At 38.9% G+C, this 14,228-nt stretch overlaps 1 protein-coding gene across 2 annotated transcripts; it reads left to right on the forward strand.

The window, feature by feature from the left end:
* The first annotated feature begins 233 nt into the window (after window positions 1–233).
* LOC133800859 (F-box/LRR-repeat protein 3) lies at window positions 234–4,445 on the forward strand. 2 transcript variants are annotated; one of them, XM_062238944.1, is made up of 8 exons: window positions 269–1,161; window positions 1,509–1,634; window positions 2,090–2,197; window positions 2,293–2,686; window positions 2,765–2,894; window positions 3,053–3,347; window positions 3,492–3,743; window positions 4,022–4,445. In XM_062238944.1, the coding sequence occupies exons 1-8, from the start codon at window positions 496–498 to the stop codon at window positions 4,073–4,075; spliced, it is 2,025 nt and encodes a 674-aa protein (XP_062094928.1). In that variant the 5' UTR covers window positions 269–495; the 3' UTR covers window positions 4,076–4,445. The 2 variants fall into 2 exon arrangements, with proteins under 2 accessions (XP_062094929.1, XP_062094928.1); XM_062238945.1 differs by lacking the exon at window positions 4,022–4,445 and having other exon boundaries at window positions 234–1,161; window positions 3,433–3,608.
* The last annotated feature ends 9,783 nt before the right edge of the window (window positions 4,446–14,228 follow it).

Below are 14,228 nucleotides of genomic sequence, written 5' to 3' on the forward strand. Positions count from 1 at the left end.
GCTTATTAAAGATGATATATTAGCTATAGTATGTATTTTTCAAATTACGAAAGTACACTAACATATTTATATGATAAATACTGATTTTTTTTTTATAAATAAAACTCTAGAAATATATTGTCTTGATGGTTTAGTCTTCAATTAATATATGCACTAGTTCTTTTCCATATAACCATATAAATAGTTTAATAATGTAACAATACTTTTATATGATATGAAGGTACATAGAGCTCTAATTGTAATTTTACGCAGAAAAAACAAACTAAAACCGAACTTTCAAAGGATAAAAATGTAATTTCAAGTCTCCTTCTTCCTCACTCCGTCTCCAACTATCTAACCACCAAAACCAGACAATATTTTCTCAACGGTTTCTTCAAATCATTTTATTTTTTACATTAAAAAAAACTAGTTTCAGAAATAAAATCTGAGTCTTCATCTTCATCTTCTTTTCATTCACCTATAAAAGACAATTTAGGTCTCAAAACAGTTCTGGTCATGGAATCAATGGAGCTCCCAGCTATGAAGAAGACAAGAACAGAAGAAAGCTTGACCAACTTCTTTGATCTTCTCTCTGAGGAACTCGTTTTCCTAATCCTTGACTTCCTTAACCAAAACCCATTTGACCGAAAATCATTCTCTCTCGTCTGTAAGTATTTCTACTCTGTCGAAGCCAAACACCGCAAGACCCTCAAGCCACTGCGATCCAAACACCTCACTTCTGTTCTCTCCCGATACCCGAACTTGACCCACATCGATCTCACGCTCTGCCCTAGAGTCGCTGATACCTCGTTAGCCGAAATCTCCAATGCATGCAAGCCGAATCTCAGGTCCATCGATCTTTCCAGGTCGAGGTTTTTCTCCGGAGCTGGGTTGCTAAATTTGGTTCTGAGTTGCGAGAATTTGGTGGAGATTGATCTTTCTAATGTGACTGAGCTGAGGGATTCGGGGGCGGCGGCGGTGGCGCAGGCCAAGAATTTGGAGAGGTTGTGGTTGGCGAGGTGTAAGCTGATTACGGATTTGGGGGTTGGGTGTATCGCTGTTGGGTGTAGGAAGCTTAAGTTGATTAGCTTGAAATGGTGTGTTGGGGTTGGGGACTTTGGGGTGGGATTGATTGCTGTTAAGTGCAAAGAAATTCGTAGTTTGGATCTCTCCTTCTTGCCGGTAAAGTAATTTTATCGCTTTGTTGGGTTGAGCTTTATATTTGAATTGGTTCTTGTTTTCTGTATCTCTTTTCTTTCTGGGCAAAAGTTATATTTTGAATATCTTTAATGGTTGGTTTATGCTAGAGATTAGTGAATTGATTATGTTTCAGTGTGGCTTTAGAACTATAATGATAATGGGAAGAAAATGGTGAGCTGATTAATGATTTTTATAACGTATAAGCTAGAGATTAGTGAATTGATTATGTTTCAGTGTGGCTTTAAAACTATAATGATATTTGGAAGAAAATGGTGAGCTGATTAATGATTTTTATAACATATACATATTTTCTTCAAAATTTTTTACAGATCACCGATGAATGCTTACCGTCGATCTTGAAATTACAATATCTTGAAGATTTGGTTCTAGAAGGATGCTTTGGTATTGATGACAGCAGTCTTGAGGTTCTCAAATGTAGCTGCAAGTCGTTAAAGGTCTGGTTGGGTTGATGATTAGCTGGTTTGAAAATATATCTTTCTGTTACTTGGTTACATAAAAAGATAAAAAATTTGTTTTATAAAATTTTAATTGGAATACCTGATTTAGAATATTTGACAATACTACTTCTCGGGTCATAGCCTTGGAAAGAAGTTTGATTTTGTGCTAGTTATATTCATCCATCTCTGGAGACAACTCAATACACGTTGCAAGTTGAGATGATTTATCTTTGTTTGTTTGTTTTTGGATATTGATAAACAGAGATAGACTTCCTAGGAGCTTCGGGGCTTCCATATTTAGATTTAGATGTTGCAATTATCATTTGATAACTTTTTCTGAGAGGCTGTTGAGTTGACTGCCCAATTTCTGATACCTAGTTCAGCTCTACTTATGTCCACACTAAATCCTAACTCTATGTTTTAACCTCTTTTATCTCTGCTGCCTGTAACAGAAACTCGATATGTCAAGCTGCCAGAACATTACTCATGTTGGGTTATCTTCTCTTATGAGTGTTGCTGGCGAAAATCTTGAGGAACTCACCTTATCATATGTCTCTCCTGTAAGTCTTTTGACTTTATTTGTGCGTATTTTAATAGTTGAATGTTTCTTCGAAGTCTAATTACACTTTCTAACTTGGTTCTGGTTATGGTTTAGGTGACTCATGTTCTTGCCGATAGTTTAAGAAAGCTTCCCATGTTGCAATCAGTTAAATTGGATGGCTGTCGAGTTACTTGTGCTGGACTGAAAGCCATTGGAAATTGGTGTGTGTCTTTGAGGGAGTTGAGCTTAAGTAAATGTTCAGATGTGACTGATGATGGTCTTTCCTCTCTTGTTATCAAACACAGAGATTTGCAGAAGCTGGATATTACTTGTTGCCGCAGAATCACTTATGTGTCTATTGCCCACATTACAAATTCATGCTCTGCTCTCACTTCTCTCAAGATGGAGTCATGTGCCCTTGTTTCTAGAGAAGCATTTGTTTTGATTGGACAGCGATGTCATTTCTTGGAGGAGCTTGACCTAACAGATAACGAAATTGATGATGAAGGTTTCCCCTCACTCTAATTTAGTGTCGGTAAAGACTACTATGTTGAGCAAATAACTCATGCTTTGTGCCTATGTGCAGGTTTGAAATCAATCTCTAGATGCTCCAAACTCTCAAGCTTAAAACTTGGAATTTGTTTAGACATAACTGATAAGGGAGTTGCACATGTTGGTTTTTCTTGCTCTAAACTCAATGAGCTCGATCTATACAGGTGTATATCATTATTTTTCTTCTCTTTAATGTAGTTTCTTTGTATGGGTTATACTTATATATTTCTAAAATTCATATGGTAATATAAGAATACAAGATTTGGATTTTTATTATGATTGATTGTATGAAATGCTTTTAACAAAAATTTATCTTGTTTAGGTGCACAAATATTACGGATACTGGCATTTCAGCTATTGCCCGTGGTTGCCCTGACCTTGAGATGATTAATATAGCCTATTGTAAAGACATCAGTGATGATTCATTAATATCATTGTCGAAATGCTCAAGGTTAAACACATTTGAAAGTCGAGGCTGCCCACTCATTACATCTTCAGGCTTAGCAGCTATTGCTATGAAATGCAAGCAGCTTGTCAAGCTAGACATAAAGAAGTGCTCCAACATTGATGACGCCGGGATGATTTCTCTGGCTTACAATTCCCAGAATCTAAGACAGGTATGCATATTCTTTCATTGACGATTCCTGTTACATACTTTTCCCAGATTCTAAGACCAGTTCATTCTCTTTTATTGCTTTTCAGAATATGCACCATGGATATCATTGACTAAGTATGTATGCCTCTCGTGATCTTTTTGGCAGATTAATTTGTCGTATACAGCAGTGACAGATGCGGGACTTGTAACTCTTGCCAGCATTAGTTGCCTACAGAGCTTCACCATTTTGCATTTGGATGGCTTGACTCCCTGTGGAATCGCCACTGCCTTGTTGGCATGTGAAGGCCTAACAAAAGTAAAGCTCCAAGCATCCTTTAAATCATTGCTACCACAACCTCTTCTCAGACATTTAGAAGGTCGAGGATGTGCGATTCAGTGGAGAGATAAAGTTTTACAGGTAAGATTGTTTTTCTCTATCATGAGGCCCACAAAAACATACCATTATAGTAAATGCTAGTACCTGACACTTTCATCAACTAGCAACAATTGTAAAGAAAAACATGTTATTATTACTTAGGCAAACTAAATAGACTATAATATCAAACTGGTTCACAACAACATTTTGGCGTAGGACTAAGATTTTGTATTCAAATTGTTTGTAGAAACTAAACACATTGCTCATAATTACTTGACTATTTTAGCCGTTATTAAGGTTGCTATCTGTATGATTGACAGGCTGAGTTAGATCCACAGTGTTGGAAGCTAAAGTTAGAAGACATCATGTACTAAAGGCATCTTTCTGCATGTTCTTGAAGCTGAGATGCTTATGAGTTTTCGTGCTGATTGTTGTAAACAGCTGCGAGAGGCAATGAAGTAACCGCCACCTCGTGGTTCCATGGTTTGATAGCTAGACAACAAATGTGGCAAAGAAGTAACAGCAGCCTCGCCATGGCCATGGTTCGATGTTGACAACTAGACAACAAATGTGTTCCAGTGAGAAGAGCCGTGGGGACATTTTTTTCTTCTTTCCCTTTTCCAAGCCACAACACATGATGAACTTTAATTATGAGACGAATTCTAGTTTAGATCATTGGAATTAGTTGTCAATTTTGTAAATATAGTACTAATAGACATTGTATATAAATGTATACTTTTTTTATATTTTCTTTCATATATATATAATAATGTCAAAATAATTACAAGATTATACCACTACAAAAAAAAAAAAAAATTACATAAGTATCAAATTTATTCCAAAAATCAAATAATAATGTAAAAACGAAAAAGGAAACAATTGTTTTTAAAAAAAATCCTAACATACAATCTCTCTCCTCATCTTTTCTCCTTTTTCTTCAGTCGGGGTAGGGTTTTGGGGATGGGTTGAGGCTTGGTTCTATAGGGGTGGGGCGGCGAGAAATGGCTCGTGACTGGAGAATGAGATGTTTCCAATAAAATAAGGCAGTAGGTGTAGAGGTTGACTTAGGTGGAAATCTCAAATCTTTGGAGTAGTTCAGTTTCATTCAAATTATACATATAAGTAATAATTAGTGTACTCAAAATATGTACTAAAATATTACATACACACTTCAATATGTCAATTTTTTTTATCTGACAATAAACTTAATTAAAACTCAAAAAGAAGAATGGTAGCCACAAAAGAGCTATCTCCCTAGCCAAGAACACACCATTAGCAACAGTTTTGTGCACAATTTTTTTCAATTAATTATTTATTGCAAATGGGATTTGTCAACATAAGTATGTGTAATACTTTTGTGCCTATTTTGTGTGCATATATCATGTGTTTATATTATTATTTTTTTTCTTTCATTTTTTTTAAATATGTAAATATAATTAAATTATATTAATTAGTTAAAACTTATTATTTTTTACAAAGGGTATTTTAGTCATATTTTAAAATATGCTGACCAAATTCAAGTTAAGGGTACCATTTTTGTTCCTTTTTGCAAAATAAATATTCCACTAATAATTATTTTAAACTAAGTGTTCAAATTTGTATAAAATTAAAACTAAAGGAGTCATATTTGTATAAACTCTTCTTTATTTTTCTTCAGGATACAAATAAAGATTCTATGAAGGTGGTGGTAATTCATGCAAGTCGTATGAACCCAATTATAATCGTATGCTTTTTTGGGTTATTTGCTTAAGTTAACACATTAAGTTTATACTTTTTATTTTATTTATATGAAAATGATTCATTTTTATCATATATTTGATTAAATTTTTGTAATTAAACATGTTAATTCGTGCTATATTTGAGTCATTATCGTTTCTAACCAAATTGCAAATAATTCTATGTTATATGACTATAGATTTTTAAATAATTTCATTGAGATGTTTAATTTTAAAATTCAATTATTTCCGTTGACATAGGTTTATATAGAATTGAATTTTAATTCATATTATCATTAACTGCAAAAAAAAAACCTTTTAAATAGCAATCTATATCTTTTCTACGTGTAGATAACGGGAATTCTTGATTTTAAGGGTTTTTTATTTCTTTTCCGTTAATTTTAACATAATATTCTTATATTTAACTGAATATTGTAAATATGACTTAAACTTAAATAAAATTTAATAAATAAATAATTAAAAAATTAAAATATAATATTTTTGAGTTATTTTACAATAATAATTATTTAAAAATAATAAAACCATACGTTTTATAGCTTAAATAAAATTTAAACATATAATATAATATAATATACTATCAACTAGCAACAAACTTAAATTTAAAATTCATGTATAATATTAATATTATATTACACATATAATATATAATCTCTTGTTGTCACGCCAAATTAAAAAACTAGAACTGTTGACCCTTGAACTGGTCAACGACACGGAGTCAAGTAAGCCGATAGAAAATGAGATGAAATAAAGACAAAAAGATAAACGACACAAAAGATTTATAGTGGTTTGGCTCCAATAAAATGGTAACAACCTACGTACACTTAGTGTTCTTACTCATGTATAACTCCAAGAACTATGATCAATGAGCTTGGGTTCACAAGTTTCACAAACTTTCAGATGAATACAATTATGGTGGATAAAAACACTTTATTTCTCTCTTAGAATTCCCAAGTTCAAAAGTCCATTCCCTTGAGCCCTTTGATTCTTATTTATAGGTTCAAGGAGTTCTACCTGGGCCAATGAGTCTTAATTACATTTAATAACGGCATATCTAAATAATAATGGAAATTACAATTAATATGTCATTATAAGATTACATATCTGAAGGAAATAGATGAAAAGATACGACCAGACTGGTCGCCCATAAATATGATGTCTGATGAGCCAATGATCTTCTGGTCAATGGTCGAACAAATTATAGTCACTTAAACTGCCACGTGTATTCCACGTGTAGGCTAATTCTGTCACGTAATCAGGTAGTCCTTTCTTGGGTAAACAAGAACAAACATAAACTTGAACAAAAATTAATTAATTAATCAAAATAGTGTATATTACTCTACAATATAACTTTTTCTATTATATTCTTATTTTATTTTTATTATTAATTTCTTTTTAAATATTATTGCAATTTATATACATATGTCATGTAGCCATGTAAATATATATATATAAATCAATATTGTATTTAGATGTCATATATGTAGAGATTTATTGATATAAATATTTATATATACCATAGAAACAGATTTTTATTAAAATTATAAACAATATTTTTATGATATTTTTTATTTAATTAAATTTATATGATAATTAAAAAATATACTAAAAATAAATACATGTTTGGATAAGCATATTTACAACTTTAAAATTAAGCTAACATACATTGCCCGTTGTTTCTACCTAGTATCTATATAAATGAGAGATTTTGAGAGATGATGTGACATTCTATAATTTTTTGAGCTATTTTATCTATTTTATTAGAATTTATATAAATTTGAGTTTTATTTATGTTTAATGATTTGATAGTAAAAATCTCATACGGTTTACAAATTATTAGGGTGTTATACTTATAGGCTACAAATATAATATTTTTTTCATTCACTTTGATTTGTCCAACAATAAACTATATATTGTGGTGATATTGAGTTCGTTTGAAATATATATATGTATACTTATATAAAATAGAGTTATATGGAAGTAGTGTGACTTCCTAGAATCAATAATATATGAATTATCTAATTTATCACAATTTGTGTTTTTTCTAATTTATTTATTTAACAAAAGAATTAATTAACAATTTAAAAAATCTCTATAGTCCCACATAGTTTGCAAACTAATGTGGGGTTATACTTTAGGCTATAAATAAATCATTTATTGACTTTGATTTATAATTTGTTCCTAATATGATTGATTTAACTCAATCTTGCCCAATAGTTATATTTTTTTAGCTTATCAAATTTAGATTAATATTTAACATATTATTTATATTTATATATTTAATTTTGTAGTATATATTTTATATACAATATATTGAAAAAAATGATAAATATATAGTATAACAAAAATGTATATGTTTATCCAAAAAACAGCTGTTGATGACGTGGTAAGAATCTTCGACACGTGGCCGACACATGGTAGAGATGCTGCTCGCCTCCCGACTAGAGATATTTCCGTATGCAATGTTCAAGTTTTATATACGACCAGCCTGGTCGTATACTTCGTTTATTTATGTGTAGATCTGTACAGTTGTAATGATATCTGAGAATATCTCTTCATTATAACCTGAATATCCGTTCATTAAGGAAAGATATGATTAATGGACTCATGTAACCCTCCTTGAGCCTATAAATATACAAGAGATAGCTCAAGGAGGGATCTTTTGATCTTTTTCCGAATTTCATTACTATTATCCATCGTTTGTATTGTCTTCTCCTCTAAGGTCTGTGAAACTCAGAAACCCTAGTTCTTTGATCACATCTTTGAAGCTCAATATTAATAATAGTATCAAGTGGACATAGGTCATTACCAATCACTGGGGTCGAACCACTATAATTCTTTGTGTCCTTTACTTTCCATTAGATTGTTTTCTCAAGCATCGTACTAATCTCCTGTCGTTTATTTGACTCCGTGTCGTTGACCAAAATGAAGGTCAACATTCTGGTGCTTTCATTGAGAGCTTGACAAAGAATCTAATGGCAAAAACTACCAAGAAGATTTGACAGGCTGCCGCTGCACTATCCCAGCCTCCTCCCCCAAATGTGGCTGAAGACGAACCTCATTTGGAGTTTGATGATGAGGAGTTGGATTTTGAGTCCCTGAAGGCAACACTGGGGGTGTTGCAAGATGAGTTGGCCAATCTGAGGGCCAATCAAGAGAGTGCTGCCGAGATAATGGCGTCGCAGCAAAGGGAGATAGAGCGCCAGCGCTAGGAGCTGGCGGAGATGGACTGTCGACAGAGGGATGCCATGGCAGCTCTTGAAGCAGCCATCCAGCTGGCTAGGAATCAGGCTACGCCAGCCTCCCAGCCAGATCAGCCACCAAACGGGCCACCTCAAAGGGGTCCCAATCCTAGTCCTCCACTCCAGCCAGCAAGCCCTCAGAGGCCAGAGCAGCCACCTATGCATCAGGATGATGTCCCACCTAGGGATCTTAAGCCAAAGCCTCCGTCTCAGGCTGGTCGAGGCAATCCCCCGTGCCCAAGGCAGAATAGGGCCGGGCAACAGCCCCGCAGCCCTAGACGCCCATGGGTGAAGAGCCACATCCACCAAGCAGGGGGAAGCGTTCTTCTGCCAACAGGAGGAACTCAGAGACAGGCTCTGCGGTCAGGGGCCCCCCACGGCATGAAAATGCAAAGGGATCCACCGACTAGCGTAGGCCTCCCCCTAACGCTCGAGAAATGCCAGCCCAAGGAGGCAACAGAGGGAATATTCGGTCGCACCATAGCCAGCCACAGTTCAGAGATGGCCACAGCTGCAATGAAGCCGACTCTAGCAGATGAAATGCTGGTGGGAGGAACGAAGAGAGAGGTGGAGGCAGGAGCCCCCACCTAGAGAAGACCGACTAGCAGGTCATAACGCTGGGGGGCAGCCCAGGCAGAATAACGTCTTTAGTCTGCTCGGAGCCAGCGAGAAGCGACGAAGAGACAATGATTTGAAGGATGTACTCAACGACCGCCGAGAAAGGCACGATGAGTACATTCCCGCGGCACCAGAGGCCCTAGAAATCCCAGAAGTTGTTCAGGCTCAAATCGATGCCCTGAACCAGGCTGTGCAGCAACTGGTCGGGGGTGAACATCCCACATTGAGTACGATCAGAGGAGAGGCACCCCTTTCGTACAAAGGATTGCTGTGGCAGAAACCCCTAGTAAGTTCAAGATGCCAACACTGCCAAATTTCGACAGGTATGGAGACCCAGTATCTCATGTCAACAAGTTTGAGATACAAATGGACATTCAGAAAGTCTCTGAAGATGCTCGCTGCAGGATCTTCCCAGCGACACTTTCTGATGCCGCCCAAGAGTGGTTCTTTAAGTTCCCTCCTGCGAGTATAGTCTCCTGGGAGATGTTCATGAAGGAGTTTTATGGACAGTTTTATGCGGGTCGTGTGCACCCCACTGAGGTGAACCAACTGGTCGAGATACGCCAGAAAGAGTGGGAGCCCTTGTAGGAATACGTTCAGCGCTTCATGCGAGCTGCAGCTGGAGCCAAGACAGTGGGCGATGAAGGCAAGATGATGGCCCTAACTGTTGGGGTTAGGCGCCAGTCTCCCCTCTGGAGTAGCCTCATAAAGCATGGGGTTAAAGTACCCAGGAGTTTTTAGATCGAGCTGATCGGTACATCAAGCTCGAGGACGCGATTGCCAATGAAGGGAAATCGCTAGAAAAAGACAAGGGGCCCAAGGAAGAACCCGCCAAAGCCGCCAACGGGTCAAAGCCCAATGACAATGGCAAAGGCAACGGGAATGGCAATGGTAAGAATGGTGGAAAGTGGGCGAACAATGAACCCTCGACCTTCGAGAGTAAGCGCCCCAAAGGTAATCGATATGAACCAAGATTCACCAATTACACTGCCCTTGTTGAAAGCCGAGCCGAGGTCTACCAGGCGACCAGTTCAAGCGTGCCCTACAAACGACCCGCACCAATAGGGAAAGATATCTCCAAGAGAGATTCAACAAAGTTCTATCGTTTTCATAACGACTACGAGCACGACACTAATGAGTGTAACCAGATGAAGGATGAAATTGAGTTCCTAATAAGACAGGGACATTTAAGAAGATATGTACGAGCCGCGGGAGGTTCTCAGCGAGAAGCTCAAGATGGAAATGAGTCGGCGCCTGCACGCCAACGCTCACCACCTTTACAACCAGCTCCCGTGGCAGGTACCCTACTCACCATCTGCGGAGGTCCACATCTTGCAGGAGATAGTGGGAAAGCTAGGGAACGATATGCTCGAACCCTGCGCCATGACCAGGACATCGAGATGTGAGTGTCGAGGATCGAGCACCAAAAAAGGCTCAAACAGAGGAGGAACTGATCACCTTCTCTGAAGACGACGCCCAACACATGCGATTCCCACACTCTGATCCACTGGTCGTAGACGTACAGATCGCGAACATGATGGTGAAAAGGGTGTTGGTCGATACAGGAAGTTCGGTCAATATCCTATATAAGTCCTCGCTGGAAAGGATGAAGTTATCCCTGAAAGACTTGGAGCCATGAAACCAAACCATTTATGGTTTTTCTGGAGAACGGCTCGCCCCAGCAGGGACGATTAGACTCCCAGTCACAGCAGGCACTGCACCTGCTAACAGGACATTACTCACTAATTTTATAGTAGTTAATTGTCCTTCAGCGTATAACGCTGTGATAGGGAGACCAATTCTGGTCGACCTGCGAGCCATCACCTCTATATGGCACCTCGCTATGAAATTCCCAATGGACGCAGGGATAGGATGCGTGTTGGGAAACCAGAGGGAAGCGAAGGAGTGCTACAACGCCTCGATCACCAAGGCAAAGAAGGGTGTATCGAGAGATGCCACCGGAAAGGAGTTGCAAATGGAAATTGATGTTCAGGCCCGCTCAGGTGATAATCTCACCAAATAGGGCGTTGCCCAAAGTGAGGATAGGGACTTAGATCCTCACTTTGGGGATTTTGAAGAAGAAGTGGGACCCATCGAGGACCTTGAAGAGGTCCAACTCGATGAGGAAAATCTGACCAGAGTTGTGAAAATCGGTAAAAACTTAGAGACAACAACAAAACAAGCACTGGTGGTGTTCTTAAGGAGGAACCAGGAGATCTTCGCCTGGTCGCATAAAGACATGGTTGGGATAGATCCTGCAGTCATCAGCCATGTCCTAAACATCGACAAAAGCTTTCCACCAGTGCAACAAAAAAGAAGGCTGCTCGACAAAGATAGATCAAAGGCCTTGAAAGAGGAAGTCGAGAAGCTGAAGGAGAATGGGTTCATCAGGGTGACGTTTTATCCATCGTGGGTTTCTAATCCCGTACTAGTGCCCAAGCTGAATGGAAAATGGCGTACATGCATGGATTTTACAGACCTAAATTAAGCCTACCCCAAAGACTGTTTCCCATTCCCGAGGATCGACCAGCTGGTCGATACCACTATAGGGCATGAGATCTTCTCATTCATGGATGCATACTCCAGGTATAATCAAATAAGTATGCATCCCTCTGATGAGGATCACACTAGTTTTCGAACTGATACAAGGCTCTACTATTACAAGGTGATTCCCTTCGGTTTGAAAAACGCTGGTGCGACTTAACAGAGACTCGTCAACCACATGTGTCAAGGAGCTGATCGGCACAAACATGGAGGTCTATGTCGACGACATGCTGGTTAAGTCGAAGAAAGCGGAAGGGCTTGTAAGGGATTTGCATGAATGCTTCAACGTCCTGAATAAATATCGGATGAAGTTAAATCCCCTTAAATGCTCCTTCGGAGTAGGATTAAGGAAGTTCTTGGGATTCATAGTTAACTTAAGGGGAATTGAAGCTAATCCTGAGAAAATAAAAGCACTGATCGAGATGAAGTCGCCAGTGAAGATTAAGGATGTCCAAAGCCTGACCGGGAGGATTGCTGCTCTCAGTAGATTCATTTCAAAATAGACAGACAAGTGCGTCCCATTTTTCAATCTACTAAGTGGCAATAAGAAATTTGAATGGAAAGATGAGTGCGAACAAGCCTTTCAAGCACTAAAAACGCATATGGCGCAACCACCCATCCTGTCAAAGCCGGTCGATAAAGAGACTTTGTTCATCTGGCAATCACGGATTACGCTGCTAGTGCTACTCTAGTAAGAGAAGAAGAGGGTGTGCAGAAGGCTGTCTATTATGTAAGAAAAAGGTTGATCGGAGTAGAGTTAAGATATCCCCCCATCGAAAGGTTAGCCTATTGTTTAGTTTTGGCCTCTAGGAAGCTGCGGCCTTACTTCCAAGCTCATCCAATTACGGTATTGACCGACCAGCCCCTTCGGCAAGTCTTGCAAAAGCCAGAGGCTGCGGGAAGATTACTAAAGTGGGCAGTCGAACTCAGGCAGTTCGACATATCTTACTTGCCGCGAGCAACGATAAAAGGGCAGGCCTTGGCTGACTTCATTGCCGAATTCACAGAGCTCGCGGGTGGTGAGCAGACTGAAGAGCCTAGCGAGCCTGAGTGTCAAATCCAAGCACCTTCGTGGAAATTGTTCACAGACGGTTCATCCAACCAATCCCACGCAAGAGCATGAGTGATATTGATAACGCCGGAAGGGCATCGATTTCACTGTGCAATTAGATTTGACTTCGCTGCTTCTAACAATGAGGCTGAATATGAAGCATTACTCGCTGGATTGCGGTTAGCCAAGGATATGAACATAAAAGTGCTTGACATCTATAGCGATTCACAACTGGTGGTGAATCAAGTCTTGGGAGAGTATCAGACACGAGGTTTGAAGATGGTCGCCTATCTAAATCCAGTTCGAAAAATACAGTCTCCAACAGGTACCTCACGATCAGAATTCCAACGCGGACGCTTTGGCAAAGTTGGCAAGTGCAAAGGATGCTGATACTTTGAACATAGTGCTAGTCGAACGACTATCAGTACCAAGCATCCAAGCAGCAGAAACCACTCTGGTAATCCAGATGGAAGATACGTGGATGGCACCGTATGTAGAGTATCTGTCAAGCGGCGTGCTACCAGCGGACAGAAACAAAGCCAGGACCCTTTAGCGGCAAGCTGCTATGTATGTCTTGGTCGATGGGATCCTGTATCGAAGGGGATACTCACTGCCACTTCTTAGATGTATTACCAAGGAGAAAGCCAAAGAGTGGATGAAAGAGGTGCAAGAAGGTTTTTGCGGGGACCACGCTGGGGGGCAAAGTCTGTAAAAAAAGATCCTAAGGCAGGGCTATTTCTGGCCAACCATGAATGAAAACTCAATGGAGTTCGTGCGGAGGTGAGACAAGTGTCAAAGATTTTCCAAAATCCCACAAGCAGCTCCCAACGAGTTAAAGCAAATGCAGAGTCCATGGCCCTTCGCAGTTTGGGGAATAGATCTAATCGGGTCTTTGCCTACAGGAAAAGGTGGTGTAAAGTATGAAGTGGTTGCCGTTGACTACTTCACCAAATGGGCCGAGGCTGAGCCACTCGCAACCATAAAGACCAAGAAAGTGCTTGACTTTGTAGTCAAGAACATCATTTGTCGCTATGGATTACCAAGAAAGATAGTCTCGGATAACGGCACCCAATTTGACAGTGATCTATTCACGGACTTCTGCAAACGACATGATATTATCAAAAGCTTTTCTTCAGTCGCTCATCCCCAAGCGAATGGGCAAGTCAAAGCAGTTAACAAAATGCTGAAGGATACCCTGAAGAAAAGACTTGAAGAAGCTAAGGGAGCATGGCTAGAGCAGTTGCCTGAAAGTTCTTTGGTCTTACAGAACTTCCCACCGAACAGCAACAGGTCATACCCTGTTTTCCTTGGCGTATGGGTATGAAGCTATGTTGCCTGT

This window comes from Humulus lupulus, chromosome 9 (assembly GCF_963169125.1).
Source record: "Humulus lupulus chromosome 9, drHumLupu1.1, whole genome shotgun sequence".
NCBI classification, from domain to species: Eukaryota; Viridiplantae; Streptophyta; class Magnoliopsida; order Rosales; family Cannabaceae; genus Humulus; species Humulus lupulus.

Excerpts from the sequence above, each read along its gene's own strand:
- LOC133800859 (XM_062238944.1), top strand. The coding sequence starts at position 496 with ATGGAATCAATGGAGCTCCCAGCTATGAAGAAGACAAGAACAGAAGAA. Across the intron at positions 1,162-1,508 it reads TGGATCTCTCCTTCTTGCCG|ATCACCGATGAATGCTTACC; the intron begins GTAAAGTAATTT and ends AATTTTTTACAG. Across the intron at positions 2,198-2,292 it reads CCTTATCATATGTCTCTCCT|GTGACTCATGTTCTTGCCGA; the intron begins GTAAGTCTTTTG and ends GTTATGGTTTAG.